Source organism: Lytechinus pictus, chromosome 17, assembly GCF_037042905.1.
Source record: "Lytechinus pictus isolate F3 Inbred chromosome 17, Lp3.0, whole genome shotgun sequence".
In the NCBI taxonomy this organism is placed as follows: domain Eukaryota; kingdom Metazoa; phylum Echinodermata; class Echinoidea; order Temnopleuroida; family Toxopneustidae; genus Lytechinus; species Lytechinus pictus.
Genome location: NC_087261.1, coordinates 19,887,839 through 19,913,017, shown reverse-complemented (window position 1 = coordinate 19,913,017; position 25,179 = coordinate 19,887,839). Strand labels below are relative to the sequence as shown.

The window sequence follows — 25,179 nt, the reverse complement described above, 5'->3', positions numbered from 1 at the left end:
CTACCCTTTTACATAATAAAATACCCTTTCGGAAGCTCGCATCAATTATTTTTTGTAAGGTACACCCACTCTGTTCTTTTTTAATGATTAGAATGTCCAGTTTTTAGGTTGTCAAATATCACTAGTGTTCAGTTCGCGCTCACATTCGATTGGTTAGATAATTATGTATCCTATATTTATCAATATCAGTCACGAAATGCAGTCCTTATCAGATTCCTTTTCTGGTCACTGTATTAAAAATTTTAGCTCGCGTCAATTATTCAGTTAGTCTAGATACACATATTTTTCATAACAAAAACTGATCGGAATGACTTTTCATGTCTTTTTACATGAAATGTCCAAAAGTTTGAACCTGCGATTAGCGCTCGCAACATCTCACAAGGATGTCCTTTAACAGTATAATTTGCGCCATAATATTGACCAAAGAGCGAGTTTCACAACTTCAGATTTGAATTTTTTTCCAAACCACTCGCTCGCGAAAAAAATAATGCCTAAATATATATTTCATCAATCACTTCAAATAGGCTTTGTTCAACTTAATTACTACAAAACACACAACTACATACTTCTTGCAAATGAAAAGCTCATGGTGAAAATATCCGTTTGGACCAATGCCCATTTTTTTTTTACATATTTGTCCTTTGCCCCCCCCTCCCCAAACGAAAATATGTTCCGCCGCCCATATCTCCCTCTCTGTCCCTTATCTCCTCTTCTTCATCACAGTCCCCAATCTCTCCTTTTCTACTCTTTTCTCCACAGTGGCGGATCGGGGGGGGGGGGGGGGGGGCACATCCGGCCCGTGCCCACCGTTTTCAGAGTAATATTAAATATTTTTATTTATTCAATTTTTTTTTGCTTGTCAAATTTTACGCGGGAGAAAATGAGCTTCATTTTTTAGTAAAAACTTCTTTTTTTCTGCTTGTAAAATTTTGCGCGAGATAAAATGACCTCCATTTTTTTGTGTGAAAACCCTTTTTTTTGGTTGTCAAACAGTCATAATTATTTTGGAGTGTATCATCTGACTGCAAAGAACGATATGACAATAAAGGTGATTCCAACCATAATACTCTCCGTCTCAATTGACAAATTGCCAATTTGTGATCATTAATACATTTTTTAAACAGCCACAAACTCTACCGGTCCGACTCATTGCAGATTTTCACCATCATTTTTTTTAAATCTTAGTTATTTCACAAAATTCATTTCAGTACAGAGGTTGAATTCCCATTTTAATCTTTATACATTAAAACTAATACAGTGCGCTTGGAAAAAATGGCTGGATATGAAAAACATGCTTTGGAGAATACAGTTCAATGATATTTGCTCCTGTAACAAATTGCTCGTAGTCCTACTGAAACCTGAGCCTTAAACCTTATCTTAATCTTCACATGATTCTGAACCAAAAGCCCTATCAAAACCCTCATACTCCATTGATATCTTCAGATGAATTAGCGGAGGAGCAACAGCCGTAAGAGAAAATGTTGCATTACCAAGAACACATATAGCAACACTTCATATCAAATCCGCTTCTCTTAAATACACGATTTAATAAAAAAATATATAAACAATGTATGTTAATGTGGAAGACAATTGAACATGGGAGGAAAAGAAGGAAGGTAGTATGAATTATTTATTGTGTTTGTAAAAAGTGATTTATGGCACAGATGCACATCATTATATGGCAAATATGCATCTCACTTCCATAATCCTATTAAACTTAAATATGTTATAAAGTGTTTGAATACAAAAATACATATTTGACGATGTACAAAAATGCAAACATCTTCTAAAAACTTCAATGTCATTTGGCACTAATATGAATATTAATGTTCAGAGCATACGAAAACTAAACACTAATGAATGGAAAAATTTACTAAAAAACAAATAAACTTTCAGTTTTCAGTTTCACCAACAAAATAATGCTTTTATGTTAAAGTAAATACTGGTATAAATATAAGGCAATCTTTTTGAAAGGCAATCTCATGAAAAAATACAGTACATTTTAATATCAAAGAGTTAGAATACAACACAAAACTACATGTTTATATAAAACCATTTACTCCAAGCTAGACGAAGCTGCTTCTATTAAACACAGGAAAATCCTTCCACATATTTGGCACTGTAATTGTAAAAATACCCTGGTAAAAAGACACACAAACATGCATTAAAAAAAAAAGATGTGTCAAATGAAAATCGGTAACCAAGATCACATCACATCACAAATGCAAAACCACCTTCGCCTTGACCTCCATGTATGTATCACCAACATTCACAAATTGATATCTAAATTCCATACCACATTTCTTATATAGTTCAAGATGAAATTACTTCCATGTTCAAGTGGATGGATGTGGTAAATGTATACACCAAAAACGCTGTTTAGTACAGCAGAGCACATACAACATAGTTTACGTATATGAACTCGAACAGCAGTGTATACAATTTTAAATACCATTTTTACTGTGCACCAAGATCACATCACAAAACAAAATTGACCTACTAATTACATATAAGTATCAGAATTCCACATCACATTTCTGAATTCAAGATGAAATGAATTCAAGGTACATACATGTTCTGTCAAGGAAAAAGATTGAGTATACATGCATAATTTGATTCTGTGTACAATGTATAAAGTCAAATAGTCACCTAGTCAAACTAAGCAATACTATAACAAAAGCAAAGCATGTGTTATTTGCCCTTTCTTTTTTACAGATTTCTGTGGTGTTCAAGAAGAATGAAACCCCTGGAACAAGCTAACAACTGGGGAAAATCAAAGGATAAGATCAACAAAAGTTTGAGAACAATTTGACAAACAATAAGAAATTATGGCATTTGAATGCTGAGATCATTGATGTTTAGGACATCTTCCCATAGGCACTTCAACCAAGAAGTGTGATATTACACTTGTACAACTTCCCCACTTATTTTGTTACTTATGTACATAATCCTTATTTTACTTAAAATCTTTCATCAAATCCATCCACCGATCAGGCTAACATGTACTTTTCATGGGAGGACATGACCACTGGTTTCACATGATACATCATGGACGAATTGTCTTATCATTAGAATGTGCAAAAATAGTTGGTTTGCGGTGTTTTCCGTGTACAATTAGACAAAACACATCTTGGTCAGATTGCAAATGGGGGATCTCCATGGAAATAGTGATCTCAACATTCAAATACTCATAACTTTCTTATTGTTTATCCACCTGTTCTCAAACTTTGCTGATCTTATTCTCTGATTCTTCTGTTTTCACACAGGCTAAAACTTGTTACAAGGTTTTCATCCTCCTAAAAAGAGATTCAACTTTAAATAAGCAAACTGATCAAAAAAGATTGAACAGGAATTTGGAAGCTGAGTAGAGAGTAAATTAGTTCCTCTTCTTTCACTAGCATTTTGAAAAAATCAAATGATTTAATATCTTCTATAGTATCCAATACAGAAATCCCCAAATCCTAGCACAATGGTTCAGATTACATTAATGATGGCCTTTTATTTCTCACCCACATGTTCTTTATGATACATGAGCTGCTTGCTCAGATTCTGTCGGAATTTGAACATTTTCAGGGTCTTACGCTTCCCATTTGGAGCAGATCTCTGGTGGGCCTTGGAATCTCTCATCAAGACGAATGCATTCAAAATGGCAATGTCGAACACGCACCAGAAGAGGTAGACCCACCACCGAGAACTTACTCTTGCTGTGGAACACTCTATTCTTGACCTATCTAGCTTTTCCATTCTACCCATGCACTTGTTGTACTCTTTTAGGACACCAGGATAGGGAACTGCCCTTTTCTTTCCACGACGCTCCCACTCAAGTGATGACACAGCTGTTGGGTCATCTGCCGTGGATATGAGATTGATCACATCCCGGTTCTGCCAGGCATAGGCATAAGCAGACGTGCTGCCTTGCTGGGCAACAGCGGATTCGCCTTGCTTTACGACACGAGTCTGAGAGAGAAGGGTGTTTGGAAACCCTTTGAGTTTCCTGGTAACTGTACCACGGGCCAGGATGTCCATGCTGAGTAGTGTCTTGATAAGCTTAGGTGAGGTGAAGTAACTACTCATGGTGATGATATGGTTGAGTCCTTTGAGCTTTTGGCACAGCTCCAAGACCATCCGTGATGGAAACCTCTTTTCAGGCTGAGGCTCATCATCCTCATTTTCATGGTTCACCTCTCCGACGTACACCAAGAACTCGCAGCAGTATCCACTTACAGAGTCCGACCTCATCAATACTTCCATGTTAAACGGTTTCCAGCGGCGAATAAATCCAGGATTGTCTGATATATGGGAGGCATGAATCAAGCAGCTTTGATGAGAGTTATACTCCATCAAACATTTGGCTAAGACTTCATTTATCACTGGTCTAACTTCATACAATTTATCATAGTTGGCATCCCCTTCAGGAGGTTGCTTCTTTTCATCATTGACACAAAAGTTCACACTGATATCCCTGAAGCGTTCCATACTCATTACATCTGCCATACAAATTGTACCAAGAGGGTTGGACGAATCCCAGAGAGCTAGCTCATGCGGGAAAGGGATACTCATGAAGATCCGCATTCCAAGAAAGACCTTCATTTCGTCTACTGACAATGGTTTCCAACTTGGAATGTCAGGGTTGGTGATACGCTGCTGCTCAGCAAATTGATTCGTCTCTTGGGTTAGATGCTCAATCAACGAAGGAGGAAACATCAAGTAGAAGAAGTCCAGCTCATTGGCTGCAGCCTCAAGGGTTCTTGTTGGTCCAGGGGTAGGACCGTCGAAGTCTCCTGGCTTGTAACTGTGGAGCTCCTTTGACCATTGCTCAGAAGCACCATCCTCAGAAGCATCTTCCATTCCATCCTCATCATCATCGTCAACATCTAAACCGGTATCTATGTAGTCAAAACAATGCATGCAGTCATCTTCAATAGGAGGAAAGGCCTCTGGCTCAAAGTTCTTGTCATCAAGATATTTGCCATCCTCACAGTCATCCATCATAAATCCAGGAAAAGCATTCTCCATCCTATTCTGGAAAAATATGAAATTTATACTGTGGTAAGTTTTGAATGATGTGATATTAGAATTAAAGGTGTATGCACTGGTCCTACGTACAGAAAATGGGGAAACAAAATAAATACTCTCAGAAGTTTCAGTACTTTACTGAGCTAAAGAATCTAGCAAAACATAGGTCTAAGTGACTTGAGGGGTTTTCTCACTGACTTTAACAGAGATAATTGAGTCCTAATTTAATTTGATATAAAATGGATCTCACATTCATTCAACGCCAATGATTTTTAGTCTTAGTTAGAGCTGCACAAACCACATCCGCGCAGAATCAGAGGGGTTTCCCGGTTTGAGCCGGTTCATAACAGTTTAACATTTTAGAGTCTATAGACTCTAATCACTCTATAACAATGTCATAACTTAGAAGTTAGATCTAGGCCTAGAAGACTAACGTTAGTCGTTAGATCTATATTCTTTAAAATTAAATAATACAAACTTTGATCTGAAATCTGGTAATTAAATGGAGTGAATCACAAGCTTTCGACCAGAATATGCAAAAAAAAGTTATGAAAAAATTTGACAAAAAATTAGGTTTGAGCCGATTACTAAAATCACTGACGAATTGATGACAACAGTCAACGCCAATCTCTGACTCTGGCCAGAGTCTCTGCATGCACACCGACCACGACCCAGCGCCGCGCCCACCACCTGCGGCTGCGGCTTCGCTGCCCGACCAGACCCCTGCGAAACGGTGTAGGGAACACTGCACGTGCAGTCCACAGACGTCCCGTCACTCGACATTGCTTTGCCGCGCCGTTTTTTTAAACAAGAACATTTTGAAAAATCTTATCCTAAATTTGAGCGCCATCTTACCTCTTGAAAAATTCAATGAGATCCGATACAACGAAGGTAAAATAGCTTTAGATCGGAAAGAAGGTTTGCGTTGATTGAATGTAGCAGAAGTCAATTTGGAGCGCACTCGATCGATCTAACGTAGAGGGCGTCAACACTTTACGTAGTTCAAGTAGAGAGTAAAACGCACTGTCCATAACAATTACAATAAACAAAACCACCCCCCCAAAAAAATGAAAGGATTAATTATCCATAAATCACCCCACACTGAAAATAGACAAATCCCCCAATAGCTAGGGACCGGACAAAATGGTTTTGTTTCTTTAGTCTTGCCATTATACAATTAAAGTGTATGTCTGATGTCCTTTATTTTTGATCCAGTTTTTTTACCTATGAAACAAATGTAATGTTGATAATAATGAGAACACGTCTTGTGTCTTGGCAAATAAATTCTCATTTCTATAGAACAACTAAATCAACCAAGTTCCGATAAAAAATCTTCAACAAATAGGCCTAGTTTCATTGTGATGCATCTTGGCACTCAACATATGAACTTTTTTGTCACTCCAACATTTTACGCAGTTTAGTTTTACTCTTTAGTGAGCTATAAAAAAAATTAGGGTCTACATCTTCAATTTCAACAGGCACTTTTCAAGATTCTGGGACTACTTACTGACTGCTCTATATTCATTTTCGCTTTGTTTGTAAGAAGATTGAGGAAAAAAACTTTTGGATTTTTTTTTTAAATCTTATTTTTTCTTAATTTCCTTTCCTCTCTAACTTTATTTCTTTCATTCATCCACTTCTTTCTTTCATTCATTCTTTCTTAAATTCTCTCTCTCCCTCTTTCTTTCTTTTACTCAACTTAGTGTCAGAGTGAATTTTCCTCTGATTTTTTCCTAATGCTCACTACCTTCTTTCATGTTCTTCCTCTCTCATCAACTCTTTGATGTTTGTAAATTTTACTGTATCAAAGTTATCACAGCAATGGCAGTATAAAGGCAGATATCCACATACAATATAGGCCAATTAAAACAGGGAATTAAGTATCATTCATAATTTATTTGACAAATATGATAAAAAGTTATGTTTAATATATGCACTAGACTATGTAAATTTGTATGTACAAATTTTTATAATGAAATAAGGCAGTGATAGTAAAATAGGAACCCAAATAAATGTATGGAGGGGGAGGGGGGGGGGGGGAAGGGGGTATGTGCCTCCTTCCCCCACCTTATATGGACGTGTTCCCCGATATAATGATGTTTTGAGCCCTTTCCATTCTTGCTACCAGTTTTCATACCAAAAAGGGGGTAAAATGCCTGGGTATAATGCATTATTTTTGGTGTTTTTGTTTGGGATAGGGCCTAGTCTGGGACCCCAACAAAAATGATATTACATCCATCAAACCTTTCAACTTTAGTTCCTTTCATCCACATAGACCATAACGATTTTACAACATACATGTTCATATAATTTTGTAATGAACTGCAATAGAGACAAATCTTACATAACTATAAAACCCAGTCACCAAGGTTGAAACAAAATTTTAAAACCAGAGTATGCAAATCATGTGTTATACGTGACCAGCACATACACAAACCAACAATAATTCACCCAAACGTAATATTAAGATTTTAATTGAGCATAAAATGACACTTTTTAAGCTTTAAAATGATATATACTTGTTTAAATGCAGAGGAAATTCAGCAAGAGCCTCTTAGAATTAGGAGAAACTAGAAAAAATCACTGAAGGTGATTAATACCCCACCCTATTCCATTACCATGACAAAAAAGGGAAGTAATTTTACTGAGTTTTTGGCAAGAACATGCTGTTACTATGGCAACACAATTTTAAACATTTTTGGAAAAGGGAATTGCATGTTTTTACCCAAAGACCAATGTTGGTGCCAACTCTCATGAGCACTAGCAATAAACTGGGGAAGTAATTTGATTTGGAAAGAGTTTTCCTGGATTATACTACATGGTTGCCGTAGCAAAAAAAATTTCCAACACATGAACAAGCATAACGCTGAAAATTTCATCAAAATCGGATGTAAAATAAGAAAGTTATGACATTTAAAACTTTTGCTTCATTTCACAAAACAGTTATATGCACATCTCGGCTGGGAACTGATGACATCACTCACTATTTCTTTTGTATTTTATTATATGAAATACAAAATAGTCTAATTTTCTCCCCATTGTCCCGTGAAACAAAGTTTTATTTCTCCCTGAACATGTGGAATTACCATTGTTTAACATTTTATGGTTCAGTCAAGTTTGTCCTCATTGTCAAATCCGTAAAAATTGAAATATTGTATAATTCAAACAATAAAAAACAAAAGAAATAGTGAGTGAGCGACATCATCGACTCTCTCATTTGCATGTAACTGACTCATTCATATAACTTTTTTGTGAAAAAAAGCGAAACTTTAAAATGTCATAACTTTCTAATTTTACATCCGATTTTGATGAAATTTTCAGCATTATGCTTGTCTGATTTCTCTCTATTGATTCAAATCAACATTTTTCTGAGTTGGACTTGACCTTTAAAGAAATGAAGTAGCTTAAACTTTAAATGCAAGACATTTACCTAATTTTTGCCATAATATACTGTTACCATAGCAACACAATTTCCAAAATCCAAAACATGCAAAAAATGTGTCTTGCACATCTTTCACTGAACACCAATGTGTGTTCCAATATCATAATTGGTTAAAAATTGATTTGCAATGGACCGACTGACCTTACCCTGATTCCTATACCCCTTCAAACTTCGTTTGGCGGGGGTATAAAAAGGGTTTGAAATTTGGGGTTCGCTCAAGCATGAGATGTGCACACCGTGCAATCTTGGTGAAACTTACAAGTAGTTTGAAAAATGGTGTCAAAGAACCCCTTGTATCTTTTCTTTCATTCAACGTAACAACTTCAAATTTTTACAGTATGGAGAAGAATTATTATTTTCTAATTTTTGCTTTTTGGAGACCAGATTAGTATCTTAGCTATTTACAGAGAACATTCCCTGGCGACTTATTGTTGGTTTGGGAGTATCTGGTCAGATGTATACCACTTCTGGGTCAAATTTATCTTGAAAAAGTCAATCAAAGTTTGGTGGTCCCAACAGACTTGACTTTAGACAAAAGTTACCCCGGGGGGGGGGGGGGGGGGGGGGGGGGTGGGTGTTTCACCAAGAGTTAAGTGTGACTGAGAGTCGTGCTTAAATGCCAACATGCACATGCTATTTAAAGGGGGAGTGAACTGTGTGTGGTTTCTCATTGACTGTGTGTTTTAAATAAGTAGTCTTAAAATATACGTTTTCAGATATCTACTAATACTACAAAGAATAAATTGACCTATAATTGTATTTGCATAGAGAAACTAAAATGTTTTGAGAGGAAAAGTAGCTGTTTTGCTGCTTGGTAACATAATTATTGCTGTATAGTAGTAAATTAGCATGTTATTCAAGTGGGTCTATATCACTAGACTACACTAGCATTATGGGTCAGGGAACTGGCCAGGTATGAGAAGTCGTGGACTCGAGATGGCGCTATTAATTCGTATCTGCTTTGAACGGGGAATCCAGCACTGGTCATAAATTGTTGTGTTGGAATGGAGAAAAATAAATAAATCAGAATAGTGAAAGTTTGAAAGAAATCTGACAAGCAATAAGAAAGTTGTGGCTGTTTTAAAACTGAGATCCCTAAGACTATGTAGATTTCAAATTGGCAACTGGGTAAGTAAATTATGACAAGGGGCAATTACAATTTTCTCATTTTCCATAGGCCATGTACTTAACTATCAGAGATTTGTGGTTTTCTCCTAAATACCTATTCCGCTGGGGCAGTAATCTAAATATAACCCAGGTAGTATATTGTTTTATGTCCTCATGAAAGAAAAATACAATTTGAAGTAAAACTTTTGAATAAAATGACATCTTAGCCATTTCATGTATTGGAGTACATAGAAGAGTACCGTAGTCCTTGCCTTACATCACATATGCAGCCAATCTGAAGTCTCCATGTGTAGAGTGATTACCATTAATACCAATGTGTACAACTTTTAAAAATTTATAACTTTCTTACTGTTTGTCTGATATATTGTCCAAACTTCCACCTATCAACTTGTCTGATTTTTCTTTATCCTCCAGAAAACAAGCTTTTATTTGGGTTGGATTCCCTTTAATGCGTAATCTGATTGATGGATACAAGATAATGCGCGTCCTGTGCTCATTGTCCGACCAATGCGGTGAGGTGCTATATACCACACGCAAATGAAATTTAAGTGCGGCTCTAATGGGGTGTTGCAAAAAACTTGCGATCAATTGCAAATATATTTCGGTCCCTAAATCAATCATATGTCCTGCAATTGATGAAAAATTCGCGATTAATTGCTAATCTCCTTCTTGAAACAAGTAGGGTAATCTGATTTGCTACAGCTAAAATTGATCTATCAATTGTAAAATTACAACAGAATATTTGCAATTGATTTCAGATATTTTCTTGCAATACCCTCTAAGTCACACTTAAATCTTTGTGAAACACCCCCCACTTTCACAATGAATGAAAAAAGAAGGGGAGGGAAATTCACTACACTTTTGTAAATTGGAATGTAAGATGACCGTAACACTATTCACATTAAAAAAAAAACGATTGCAGAGTATTGTCACGCCCTGTCTTAATGACCCTTTATCCCGCACATGCATTGTACGCAGCAGCCAGAACCACAGGAAAAGGTAGATAGAGGTGATAGAGTCTTAACGACATGGCATGCGTGACGATATGATTGAAATCCATCCGTACGACGCGCCCCTTGGTGAGGTCGGTGGTGCGCTGGTTGGCCATCGCACCAAGGTACGTCATCTGGACCCGTGAGCAGCTGGGACAATGGGGGTAGAATCGGTACTCCGGTTCGTGGGGGCGGAACAGCTTGGATAGCGTGTGGATGATATCCGTTCTCTTTGGTAACTGTCGGAACAAGGATAAATAATTGGTTATGTATAGGCCTGAATTATAAAAGATGACATCGATGTTCTATAGTGAGAAAAATTATCCATACGTGACCACGTTTTCAGGCCCTTTGAACTTTGTCAATGTAAAGCATAAAGCACTGGGGAGCACTTTAATAGTATGAGGAGAATTGGCTTCCATTTTGAAGATCAATGTCTGAAGAGGTTATGTGTTATTCATTATTCATATGAAAATACAGGATCTTATCACAATTTATTGAATGAAACTAATATAGTAATAAATAATTATGCAAACTTCATATTAAGAATTACAGTAATTTCATATCCATACTTTCCCCTTTTTTGTGCCTGTGCAATACTTTATGGCCATTTTTACTCCCCAAACTTTAGAAAACGAAAAAGTTTTGTGTCACAAGAACACTCTTCCTTTGGTACTATATATTTAAGTTGTATCGACACACGAATGCCCAGAAGGCTTCAGAGATTATGCACTGTCTATCTTTGATAGAGTTACATGTATTTTCTTATAAAAGTTCTTCCCCACGCATGGGTGTGGGCTATAGGCCTACTGTAAAGTTCATAGCCTGACCAAGATGTTGATGCAAGAAAATATTTGCAATCAACTGCAAATTTTCTATTGCTAATTTACTATTCGCCAATGTTTGTTGTTTGTGCTATAGCGCCACCTTGTGGTGGATTGGTTTCAGTGCCAATGCAACGATGGTAATTCGCCCCTTGACGGCGCCGCGGTTGAAGTCATGAGCTGCCTAATAAATTAAGGTACAATTATTCAACTATTGTGAGTGAAGTGTCATTCCTTTATTGTCGTGGTGGCAGCAGGTTCGATCCCTGTCTATCCACACAATAGGATGGCCACTGCTACCCTAGCGTTCATTCGGTCGAAAAGCATCATTTTTCGTGATAGGTAGTTGTAGTTCGTTGTTAATCATGTCTTCTCACGCCACGGCTAACACTCATCCCCACACATAGCCTTTTACGATGGCTTATCCCCGGTACATGTACCGGTACCTTCCACAGGCCCGAGAGAGCGGCCGCCAGTATCATGCCCAAGAGAGAGGCTACTACACTAAACATAACCAACATGAACAAATTATTAATGATAATTCAACATTAATCCAAATCGGAAGAGAGAAAGAAAATTATATGATTGTGAGTGATTGTGACATTCTTGATTTGTATGATTTAAACAATGATGATTATGCATGTGATGATGAATATTGTTTTGATCATGATGAGTCTGTCATTGAAGACCCTTCTCATTCCTTTCCTAGAGCAAGTAGGGTTTTACATTGTACAGTACATAATCAAGACAGTCATAAAGCTAGTACACATAACACAAATAGTGTTGGATACAGATCTAGTTCTTGCTCAAACGTTGGACCTACTTGTGACAATCCCTCCTATTCAGTATCTAAATATAATTGTAGTCATAACAAAAGTGAGTGCTCATTCTTGAAAAAGTCTGAAAGAAGTATCAGTACACAAAATTGCTTGACTTCTTCCAAATCAGTTTGGTCAGAGTATTTGGATGTAAGTGATGATTATCAAGATGATTGTCAACTTCTATATGCTGACTCTGTCTCTGATTTATCTGAGAGTGATGAATGCCGCTATGATGATTATGATTGTTCTATTTCGGATAGTGAGGATGCTTTGCCTGTTAGAACAGGCTTAATAGATAGTTCTTTCGGTCGTGCCGAGGTCTTGCCAGAGTCAGGCAGACCGCATGAAATCCAAGGAGATTCTCTCGGCGATGATATGAGTGACTCATCGGAGTTACGTGAGTACCACTCCAAGGTTACACATTCGCCACAGTTTTCAGTGGCCAGCCTTTCCTCTCCGTCTCCAAGTGTCAATCTTTTTCATGGTCAAAAGCTCGTCCAGGTCAAACTTGTCAGTGGTTCACCACAGAACCTCATTGGTCTTTCCAGCGTTCAAAGTCTTGGTGCTGTCATCAGGCCTACAGATACCCTTCGGTCGGTGTGTTATGCTAACCGTTCCTTGCGCCTTCCAGTTATTGGTACGACAAGTCTTACCTTAAGTAGGAATGGGGAACACTTGCTTTTCGAAGCGTATGTCGTAGACTCACCGCTTATTCAAGTTCATGCAGGAATTCCATTCATAGAGTTACATGACATTACCATCCGTCCTGCTAAGCACCGCATCACCATAGGTGATGGACCGTCGTACACTTATGGTCCTGACGCTTCGCTGTCGATACGCAATATCAATTCACATGACCATATTTCCGATATGCCCAGTGGCACTGAGAAATTGCAACATGCGCCTAGCGTTCCACTCATATCCGGTTGCGACGAGAAATTGCCACTTACGCCCTCTATCGTTCCACGTATGTCCGGTGGCACCGACGAATTGCCACACGTACCTCCGGTCGTTCCGCATATGCCCGGTGGCATGGAGACACTGCAATACGTGCCTTCCGTCATAACGCCCTTGTGTGACCCTTCACCATCAGGCACTGCTTTTATCAAAGTCATTAACAGCTCGTCGGTTGACCTAGTCACTGCTACCCAGAACGATGTCGCTGCATGCCAGCAACTTCAGTCCGAGCTAGTTTCGGTTCCTGACTATGACGTGAAGCTCACAACGTCTGGTCCCGCTGTGGATATTGTTATAGACACCCAACCCAACCTTACACACGCCAACCTGTTAAGTAAAGCAGAATGTCTACAGAATACTGATTTTGACAAGTTTTCACTGGCTACTATTTCTAATTCTAATCCTGTAGTGATGGATTCTCCTCTCATTGGTGAGTGCTTGGTCCCTTGCTACCAACACTGTGACCCAACTTATGATGGCCTCACCACAGAGGTTATGGACCCACCAGGTCGCTCCCCGGATGTTCGCAAAGGATGCAGTATCCCTACTCGTGATGGCCTTACCACAGAGGTTACAGACCCACCAGGTCGCCCCCGAAATGTTCGCAAAGGATGCAGTATCCCTACTAGTGAAGGCCTTACCACAGAGGTTATGGACCCACCAGGTCGCCCCCCGGATGTTCGCAAAGGACGCAGTATCCCTACTCATGATGACCTCACCACGGTGGTTATTGACCCACCAGGTCCCCCGCCGGATGTTGGCAATAGACTGTATGCCCCCTTTGTTTCTGTGACTGGTTTTTACAACCCATCCCATGGAACTGTTCTTTTGGCTTTTCGTCACCGTGTTCATAGGACGTCGCCTGCGAGCATCGCTCCACCTTCAGAACAACGGCCAGGCCCCTCAACATTTTGGTTGTCCATAGGACCCCCTCCTGGTCGTCCACCAGACATTGATTCAAGGTACCATTGAACTGTTGTATCCTCCCTTTGATTTTGAGAGATGGACATTTGCACTTTTTATAGTGACATCTGGGATAAACATCCTATATTGACTGCTATTGTTTTACTTCTTTGTTCATGGACAATTAATGATGCAGCATACTATGGACACTGTTAATTGCATGTATGATATATTGTCTTTATTATGTATGGTAACAATTAATTTCTTTCCTTTACATTTTTATTGCATAATTGATTGTTTTTATTGCATACATAATGTATCGTTTTAGAATATACAGTACTATTGTTTTTTTTCCCACATTTTTTGCAAGATATATTCCCTTTTCTATTATTAACTGTATACTGCTACTTTTGTTGTGATGCTTATGCCTTTATTTTTTTAAGGAATTATGTTTTTCACATTTTTCTTTATTAGCCTTTCATCGGGTTGGAGTGGTACAGCTGATTGTGTTAATGTTTTAATGTGCTTGTTATGCCTACTGGTTTGTCATTAAATTTGATTTTTAGACTGAAGTTTGTTGTTTGCTTAGACATTTTAATGTTTACTGGCTGTGTGTGTGCTACTTTTATTTGTTTAGGGGAAGTGACATGTAAATCATATACAAGTATCCATATTTTAATTGATTTGTATTTGATATGCCTAACATAATTTTTCCAGGGTGTGTTTCAAGATTTCCACATTTGCTGTATTTCACATAATTATTTTCACCACACACTTTTATGGATGTATATGTATGCCTTTTACCTTAGCATTTGATTGTTTTCTACAAGATAACGGCGTTATTTTTAATTTCGTCAGCGTGACTATGTGATATCCAGTGTGACAACAGTTCACCTGACTGTGCACTTGTGTATATTACTATGTATGGAATCCTTTTTGTTATTTTGATGGTTGTGGAAGGGTCCATTTTAATGTTCGTGAAGTTAATGACTTCTTGTTTTGCAGATGTTTTATTACTAAGTGTCCCTGTTTATTTATGGAATGGTTTTACAGTAATGGGTTTATCAATACATTTATTTTGGTTATGAATTGTGTCTTTATTTAATAAGAACATTATTTAACTATTGCATAGTTTGGCAATTTTATAATTTGTTTAGTATAGTGTTTTTAGGTTAGATTACTTAGATGACATGGGACTTGATAGTAGCGTTTGGGATTAACATGCACTTACTTTGTTTATGGTTTCCTTTCCTGTATGTGTGCTCTTAAGTTTAACAGGTATGTAATTCTATTTGTTTTCATTTACAGGATATATTTTGAGCCAATAACGTCTACGTTTTCACTATTTTGGCGTAATGTATGGTATTGCTGTTTTTGGTTTGCCTTTAAATGGTTTAGCACAAAAGGGGCTGGTTTTTTCCCATAATATGAGTTATACTTAAAGGCATTGATTGTTAGTTTTTTTAAGGGACTAGCATTGACAGTTTCATTGTTTTGAATAACATTTTTTTTAAATGATTGACTTGAAATGACATTTGATTTGGTTTTGTTTTTGGTTTAGTTTGTGACATGGTGTCAATGTTTAATTACCGCCTGTTTAGAATGCTTGATTTTATGGGGATGTTGAAGATACACATGTACATGTATTGTGATGTAAATTGTTCCATCTTATGGTTTTGGTTAAGAAAGCATGTTAGTGCCCCTAACAGTATGTTACACATTTTATGCAATGTTATGTGTGTTTATATCTTTCGGAAAGTGCACATATGTAGGTGTGGTGTTTATATTACCAGGTTATATCCTTGCTGATAGGTAAAGATGAGATGTTTTGATTTTAATTTGATAGTAATTATGTAACGTTTTCAACATTAGTACTGTAAGGGTTTGATATTTGTATTATTAAGAATAATTACAATGGTTGTTTTTTAATAAGCATTATTTATTGTTATACGGAATTTTTATACCTTTTAGAGGTTGGTAGATTTTTATTCTGTATAGAGATATGGCATCGTTTTTTTGACTTTTTGTAAGGTAGTACCTGTTCACATGGAATTAGAAGTTTAATACTTTGCTACTTTGCTAATGATTTGTAATCACCAATCCATATGCAGTTTTAACAGTTGGAAGGGAAAAAGACAAAGTGGTCACGCCAATGTTTGTTGTTTGTGCTATAGCGCCACCTTGTGGTGGATTGGTTTCAGTGCCAATGCAACGATGGTAATTCGCCCCTTGACGGCGCCGCGGTTGAAGTCATGAGCTGCCTAATAAATTAAGGTACAATTATTCAACTATTGTGAGTGAAGTGTCATTCCTTTATTGTCGATTGATATATAAATAACAAGTTGATTTTAATTTTTTGTTAAAAGACGCAGACAAGCATTTGATTGCGAATTTGCAATTAGAGATAAATGCCAGTTGTGGTAACGATTTCAAAATGAGTTCGTACAGAATCCAATAAAATGACCACCAAAGTGTCTGTTTGTATAAATAAAAAATATGCGCCAAAGGATTCTGGAAGAAATTGTGTAATTGCTGAGAAATTAGCAAATAAGCACGGGATTCGGGTCAAGCGTCGGGCCGACATTCAAAGCAATAATAATACACTGTCCCACGTGCACTTATCTGTGTTGGTGATCTTTAGTGTGAACATTTTTCAGCGTAGATTTCAAGATTTCACAAAGTTCAGTTTATGTAACTGTACCAGATCTAGATCCTCGATGATATAGTGACAATTAAGCCTGGTTTTACAGACTTTTTCGTGAAATCAGTGTTTACTGCAACTACTTTTACATTTATCTTTAAATACCAGACTCTGAGACTCATGACTGATTTTGCGACCAAACATTGACATGAGAGTGCAAGTCTCTTACAATACCCCATTAGGCTCCGAAGTATTTATGTCAGTGGTGAAATTTGTAGCTTTGTACAATCTTGCACTTACGCGACAAACCATGTGAGCATTTCATAAATGGTTCATTTTCATTGACCATTTGTTATAAGCTACCGAAATCCTAGCATTTGATTGGCTAAGAGCAAACTTGTAGGTGAACATCACTGACCAGCTGCTTCATGAAACATTCGCCGTAATAGAAAACCGGAAACATAACACTACATGCAAGAATGGAGAGGGGACATGAAAGAGTGAGAAAGAATAGAGAAAAAAGGGAAATGAGGAGAGCGTTGTTGGCTCAGTCGGGAACGCGTCTGCCCATCGAACCAAAGATCGTGGGTTCGAGTCCACCCCGGGCGGATGACTGAAGTCAGTGCGTTGTGTGTAAACGTCTCTCCCATGTTTCATAGATGCAGGCTATGTTACGATGGAAAACACTCCGTCTCTCGGATAGGACGTTAAATGGAGGCCCCGTCTAGAGGAGAGTCACCACCTTTGCACATTAAGAACCCACTGCACTAATGACTATTCGTATAAGAGTAGGGGGAAACCCCGGTGAAGTGGTTCACCTGCACTCCCCCCAATCAGTTATATCGGGAGGAGAGACCTGCGGGTCATAGTGATTCAGTTCGCTTTTCGCCCCCCAGGCACAGGTGACGACAAACAAATAATAGTAAATAATAGAGAGAGGAAGAAGCTTACTGATAATGGTGGTTGGTGGTCAGCAATGAAGCTCTTAGCGGTCCAGCGTTTCCCACACGTGTGACAGCCATGCCGACTTCCAATGGCTGCCAATGTTGCTTTCTTGCCACTGCTAGCGTAGTTCTTTGTTGCTGGAATACCTCTCTTTGCAAACGCCCCTTGAGACAATAACAATAATAATTTATAGAATGGGTATCCTGCACAAGTACATGTAATTTTAGCCAAAAAAAATTCCACCATTCTATAAAACAAATGATACACAGGTTTGTTTGTGCATCGGTAGGACTAGTGAGCATGCGGTAACTATGGAAACTAGTCTAAACCCACTCGGCTGTGCCTTGTGCTCACAAAATCTGCCAATGCACTCACATCAGTGCATCATTTGTATAATACTATAGGTTATTTATGTAGTGCACATAATATTAATCCACCTCTGTTAGGTGCTCAAGGTGCTCCCAGCCAAAAATGCATTATAAGTACTTAATGGTTCTATTTAAAAGAAAAGTACAAACAGTTATGACAGAGAGTGCAAAATATTCAAATTTCACAAAGAATTACAGATTGAATAAGATTCAACGGTAACTGTAGTTTCTGCAGAACCTGTATAATTCACATTATTAATCCTTCATCAAAGCTTTAGACAGGCTTTAAAAGTCAATGGCTTACCTAAATAAGATTTTTTTTTGTTTAAAGTTTTTGCTCAGTTAGACTTTTATTACCAACCTGGGCCCCATTCCATAAAACTTGTTACAATAACAAATATGCATAAGTGTTAAAAGCTACTGAAATCCATCAATTTGATTGGCTAATAGTAAACTAATTTTTTATTTTCTTTTACCTCTTCCACCTACACTGTCTCCCCTCTCTTTCTGTTTCTCTCTCTCTAATTTATGTGTATGTGGGTGTTTATTGTTACATATGTAACAATAATAACTATTTGTATTATGTTGAAGAATGAAAAATAAATTGAATTGAAAAAAAAAAATGTATCTTTAATGTATAATTTGTATTATAATGTTATCATGTATAATTTGTATTATAATGTTAACCTCAAATGTATACCGTAGTGTATGTTGGGACCCTGCTTACAAGCACTGTGCTTATTAAGGGTATCCCTCCATTTATAAACAATGTGTATTTGTATTTCATATCAGACAGATTTTTATGTATACTTATTTTTAAAGATGGTAAATAAATAAATTGAAATTGAAAATTGATTATAGAAATGGTGCACTTGATATTATAGCAGTGTCTTCATAAAATGGGATCTAGGATGGGTAGTGCTATGTTATACCTGGTTTTAGAATAGTACTTGGAAGAACAGATGAAAATTTTCCCCTGAGTAGTTTGAACATTGCAGCAGACCCAAGTCCATAGCAAACTAGATCTGTGAACCTCATATCCAGCTCTCTTGATTCAGATACTGTCGAGGGAAAACATAATGCAGTAAAAAAAAAAAAAAAAAAACAAAAAAAAAAAACAATGAGCAGACTGATAATGAGTATCAATTCAATTAATGATACAATTAATTAATGTATCTTGTGTTTTATTTAGTTATACAACTTCAAACTTTGACAGTATGAAAATATTTTGATTATTTACAGAGAACTTTCCCTGGTGACCTATTGTCAGTTTTGGGGAGGCTGGTCATGGGTTTTCTAAGGCCCATTTATGTTTCCAGTACTAACAGGCCCGAGAAAACATTCTTACCATTGTAGTTTGAGTATGCAGCGAAGACAGTGATTGATGAAGCTACGCCTGACACAGCAACAGAACACAGGCCAATAGCAGGAGCCAGCAGATGAGAGGATGTCACTGATAATGGTTTGAATACACCGATCTAAAAAGATAAAACCAACAACATGCATGGTAGGAAGAAGGGACAAAGTTCAACAGATCATACATGATATGCTTTTTCATTAAAGAGTGAAAAACTTCATAGGCCCTAGTAACACAAACAATTTGTGATCAATCATAAAAATAAAAAAAGTTTGGTACAGTGTAGATGAGACTACAGGTTTGCTGAACATAGACCTTGATTGGCCAATGCCAGTTTGCGATTGATTGCAAACTTTAACATATGTTGTTTGAAGGTTTGCATGGTGGTATGTACAATCGCTGATGTGGTTTACGGTACACCATGTGAAGTGTTGTAGAAACAGTGGAAAGGAGAAGAGAAGAAATGGATAGGCGAGAAAGTGGAGATTTGAGAGTAGAGTATTCTTTCTTGAAAGTAGTCCTGAAAAGGACTGTAAACCAGGAAAGATTGATGAGTTGAGAACAGCTTGAGTAGTAGAGCTAGTGAGGAGATGCTGGCTTGAGTCGGCGAGTAGAGATGATGAGTAGTAGACTCGACGTTTCGGGCAGGTTGACTGTCCGTCTTCAGGAGTGTGAAGACGGACACACGGACGGACAGTCAACCTGCCCGAAACGTCGAGTCTACTACTCATCATCTCTACTCGCCGACTCAAGCCAGCATCTCCTCACTAGCTCTACTACTCAAGCTGTTCTCAACTCATCAATCTTTCCTGGTTTACAGTCCTTTTCAGGACTACTTTCAAGAAAGAATACTCTACTCTCAAATCTCCACTTTCTCGCCTATCCATTTCTTCTCTTCTCCTTTCCACTGTTTCTACAACACTTCACATGGTGTACCGTAAACCACATCAGCAAACTTTAACATGGTCACAGGTATAGTCACAGGGATCATCGCATAAATTGGCGATACTACAGTTTGGGCTTTCAAAATATGACAACTAGTCTGATGCACATCTCAAAGTACAGTTTGTTGTCATGCAAATTTATTGATAAATTGCATACATAAGCATTTTGATAATTCATAAAATGTAACCGATTCAGGTCCTTCTGTAGTGTGCATATACAAAAATACTGTACATCTTCTTTGTTTTCTCTTTTTTTGTAGTTTTTTTTGTCCAGCTACTCTTTCTAGCGACATTACATATCTACTATACATGGCTAATTGCCACTTATAATGCAGCTGTATGATTTAAGTTAGGGGCAAAATCAGCCTCTCATTCGAGTTACTGAGTATATGATTTGCAACTAATAAGGCCTTTCAACAAATAAAAAGGTGATTTGTTTTGGTCCATTACATCTCCCTACAACTACTGAGAGGTTTTATCCAACATATCTCGGGCATGGATGAACTGTAACGTAGATCTAATTTACCCTAATACTCCGGGAGGGGGGGGGGGGGCATAATGCCCCCCCTGTCAAATTTTGGTTGGTACTTCCTAACGCCTCACTATTTCGAAATGAAATTCCATTACTTTTTCTCTGATCCTTCCCGCACATTTTGATACCAAATTTACGGCAATCGAACCTACCACGCGGGTGTCAGATTAGGTTTACAGAACACATGTCACTGAAATTTTGCTATTTCTCTTTATGTGAGGGTTTTTCATCATGCTCTCCCAAAATATGGTATAAAAAGCGCTGAAATGCAAAAGTGAAAATTGATGACGTCACACTTCGGTACTCTATTGATCCGTCAGTCGTAAATTTGCAACAGAAATTCACAATTGATTGCAAATATTTTCTTCCATAACACCCCATATAACAAATAATTGCTTAGATGGGAACAATATTTCACAAGTCAAATTTCAGCAAAAGATTCAAACGTATTACTATGGTACCAGGAGATTTGACTTTTAAAGGGCAGACCTCCTGCATAATTTCCAAAATGGTGTCTGAGTGGATCATACAGAGAGATGGGGACCATATCATGAAAGTTGACAGCACTGACAACTTGACTTTTTCCAACAATTACTATAGTAACAGTCAGAGGCTAGTGTCTCTCAGCCAATCAAAGTGCAAAGGATTTCACTGAAATTGTCAGCACTGGCAATTAAGTCAGGGCTGACAACTTTCATGAAACACCCCCAAGGGCTTACCTGAAAGACACCAAGACAGAGAGGGAAGACAATGCACCCCAAGCCCCAGCTGACCATGCATCCAAACATCTGACCGCTGCTACCAGATTGAAATGTTCTGGAGTAAGAATCCTTGATGAAAACCCTGATGCACTCGGTGAGGTGACTCGTGTGGGGATGGTTATGAGCACATGTTTCAGCTACCTCTACATGGTGTCGTGTCCATGTCATTTTGCTTAAGGGGGAGAGGGGGAAAAATGAATGAGAATGTGAGATTTTGATCTATCCAGTGATATGTCCTGGACCCACTGTCAGTTACATTGTAAGAGATGCAAGCAAGATTCTTGAATTCATAAATAGGAACTTGTTCAGATGTGATGATAAAGTTAAAGTTGCTGCATTTGAATAGTGGTGGGCTATACAGGGTGAAAAAATGTCAATGTTTCAAATCACAGAGAGGACCAGCTCAAAAGATGCAGCTTGTGTAGGTAGGACAAAAAACAAACAAACAAAAAACGAAACAGCATTTCTACTAAAAAGCATTTCCTTAATTTATTAGCATTAATATTATCACAGACATTGCTCAAAACTTACCTCAAAATTCATTAAGAAATGAAAAATAAGGCTTAAATACTCCATAAAATCATGTATGCATATTGGTCCATCCCTATATGCTATACTGTGTGGGCTAGTGGCTAAAAATAGGCATTTTAAAGTTTTTATGCTGACCTAGGACTGTGTGAGTCTCTTAGAGGAGCCGTGGAAACATGTCACATCAATAGATAATCAACTTGGCTGCTAGAAAATGTGAAGATGTTGCTAAGTTTAACTACATTACTAAATAGGTTCATTATTGCGGACTGAAATAATCGCTAGAGGGTATTCATTTGTCTCGCAATCTACGATGGTCAACAAGGAAATTCGTGATCACTCTCGCAAAAAGTGTTCACTAGCTTACAAGTTCACGAGCTTTCGAGTGCCGCTGCAATTTCCTTGTTGACCATAGTAGATTGTGAGACAAATGAATACCCTCTAGCAATTATTTTAACTACATTGTTCACTCAAAATGTAGAAAGAAAATTTGAGGCCAACTCATCTAACTTGTTATTGACTTTTTGGACACATGACTACAGCACAAATCTAGTGCCATTGCCTAGCCTACTGTAGCTTGTGCTCCTGAGTATTTTGACACCTTTTCAGAAAAATCAGTCAAACATTGAGGGGGTGCCGCCCCAAAAAACGATTTGGGGCAAAAAGGTTATTGACCCTAACCCATTTTCATCAAAATTGTATATCTTGGCTTCTGCATAAGTCTAAGTTATTTTAATGATTTTTGTGTCAACTTGTTATTTTGGACAAGGAATTCATTTTTAACAATAAAAAGATCTATAAATGTTGTCTTTGTAGCTAAAATTCAACCCTCACTAATTTGGGATGCGGTCAATGTGACCCCCCCTAAATGAATTATGTCACTACGTGACCACAATAATTTTTTTAATCTCGCCGCTCGGTGACTTTTTACTTTCAAGCTTTGCGCATCTTCTGAGATAACTTTGCGATGCCCGGGTGCACAGTTTTGAAATTATGCAACATTTTGTAAGTGCATCCAAAATTGCTCAAAAACGTGATTCTATGTCAATGCAAATACCGGTAGTGTAATTAACCCGATCGCAATGCGGGAGGGCAGGGATGTCGAATCTTGGGCCTCGGCCGTGAAATATGGCGATACCTTTTATTGAGATGAGATGGAATTTGAAAGTGAACAAACAATGTCTGATTGTGCAATTAATTTTAGAACCAAAAAATATTGCACTTTTGCAGGAAAGCTACTAATATTAATAATTACTATTATAATATAACATGATTAGGCCTAATGTCTGAGTAATGACTACTTAATGTCGAATCTTGGGCATGTGATGTTAGTTGTTACTCTCGATGGCGCTAGTGTAGTTTCGCACCTCCCCGTTTAATGGTTTTTAAACATGTACAATCTCACCCTAAATAATTCACAACCTAAAATACTTGCATCTGAGCCTCCAAAGTCCAGTAGAAGTTGAATATTTGCCGTTTTGACACTTTTTTTAACAAAGTTTTACACCTATTTCGGAATCACTCGGTCGCTTGAAGCTCAGCGCTGCACGCACATAAGCAGTCGGTACGCGTACAGTACGTACCACCTAGTGAAGTGTGTGTGTGTGTGTGTATTTGAGTTTTGTCAGACGTGTATCAATCAGATATGATTATTTACGTCTGGGACCGACCTTTAACGTCACCATCCGAAAGACGTGACCGGGGCTCGAACCTCTGCATCAATTTGTAACTTCCCCACAGCTTGGATTACAGGCGCACGCCACAACGCCCAGTTAGTGCAAGAAGAGCGAGTTTTTCTATGGTATCTTCAAAAAGATTTTTTCCCCCTCTTTCAGCTTGCACCAAGTATTACGGTAGTGGTTGTGCAGAGTGGTTGATGTTTGTTGTGTGAATCACTGTGAAGGTGTGTGTGGGGTGTGCGTGTGTGTGCTTGTTTGAATGAAATAAGAAATGTGAAAAACCACTACCGTAATACTTGGTGCAAGCTGAAAGAGGGGAAAAAATCTTTTTGAAGATACCATAGAAAAACTCGCTCTTCTTGCACTTCACTAGGTGGTACGTACTGTACGCGTACCGACTGCTTATGTGCGTGCAGCGCTGAGCTTGATCAAGCGACCGAGTGATTCCGAAATAGGTGTAAAACTTTGTAAAAAAGTGTCAAAACGGCAAATATTCAACTTCTACTGGACTTTGGAGGCTCAGATGCAAGTATTTTAGGTTGTGAATTATTTAGGGTGAGATTGTACATGTTTGAAAACCATTAAACGGGGAGGTGCGAAACTACACTAGCGCCCTCTCGATCTATAATATATGACATTAGACTCAATGACAATACTTATTTATCTAACTTTACTCTTTAGGCCTAGGGTTAATATGTTGTTGTTGTTAATAATATGGGTTAATATTTTGTCACTTACCAATTGATATATACCCCACACAAAAGCTTACATGTGGGACTAGCAACCAAATTTTTCCCAGACAAGTGCAATTTCACAGCTTTTTAGTTGAATATCTTTCTTTTAAACTTTATCTGATGAGTTGACTCACCAAATATGTTATTCTAAAAATAGCTCTATTTCCTCACGTCCTTTACTTAGCGGATGATGTAACTCAGCTCTGCAGCGGATGCTCTCCGTAAATGGAATATCTTGTATCACCGTGGCGTGTAGAATTTGTTTACTTTTTTTTCAAATTCCCCTACATACATCAACGCATGCGCACGACGTACATGGCCATCGCGTTCTAGTCTGAGAAAACAGACTCATATTTGACACCTTATGCACCTTAACCCCGACCTTAACCAATAACAGGTCTAGAGAAAGACTAGACGCAAAAGGCTCTGTCTGTGTCAAATACAGCCAATTAAATTACATTGTGAATCTAGTCTCACTACTTCAGACTCTACATTATGCACTATATGCGAATAACTGGGGTCTGTGCCTGCAGACTAATCGCGGCCGGTGTCGCGGCAGATTTCGGAGCGTATTTTCATCAACAAGTATTGAAACAAAACGATACCC

At 37.9% G+C, this 25,179-nt stretch overlaps 2 protein-coding genes across 3 annotated transcripts; both read right to left on the bottom strand.

The window, feature by feature from the left end:
• Window positions 1-1,033: 1,033 nt before the first annotated feature.
• LOC129279971 (piggyBac transposable element-derived protein 5-like) lies at window positions 1,034-5,797 on the bottom strand. Its single transcript, XM_064111976.1, has 2 exons — window positions 5,605-5,797; window positions 1,034-5,022 (listed from the first exon to the last, which is right to left on the bottom strand). Exon 2 carries the CDS (start codon window positions 5,014-5,016, stop codon window positions 3,499-3,501), a length of 1,518 nt encoding a protein of 505 aa, XP_063968046.1. The 5' UTR covers window positions 5,017-5,022; window positions 5,605-5,797; the 3' UTR covers window positions 1,034-3,498.
• Window positions 5,798-6,890: 1,093 nt separating this feature from the next.
• LOC129281084 (uncharacterized) lies at window positions 6,891-24,864 on the bottom strand. Of its 2 annotated transcripts, none has more exons than XM_054917073.2 (6): window positions 24,707-24,864; window positions 21,590-21,803; window positions 19,386-19,515; window positions 18,970-19,098; window positions 17,676-17,833; window positions 6,891-10,817 (listed from the first exon to the last, which is right to left on the bottom strand). In XM_054917073.2, exons 2-6 carry the CDS (start codon window positions 21,797-21,799, stop codon window positions 10,539-10,541), a joined length of 906 nt encoding a protein of 301 aa, XP_054773048.2. In that variant the 5' UTR covers window positions 21,800-21,803; window positions 24,707-24,864; the 3' UTR covers window positions 6,891-10,538. The 2 variants fall into 2 exon arrangements, with proteins under 2 accessions (XP_054773048.2, XP_063968045.1); XM_064111975.1 differs by having other exon boundaries at window positions 24,577-24,857.
• Between the last annotated feature and the right edge of the window lie 315 nt (window positions 24,865-25,179).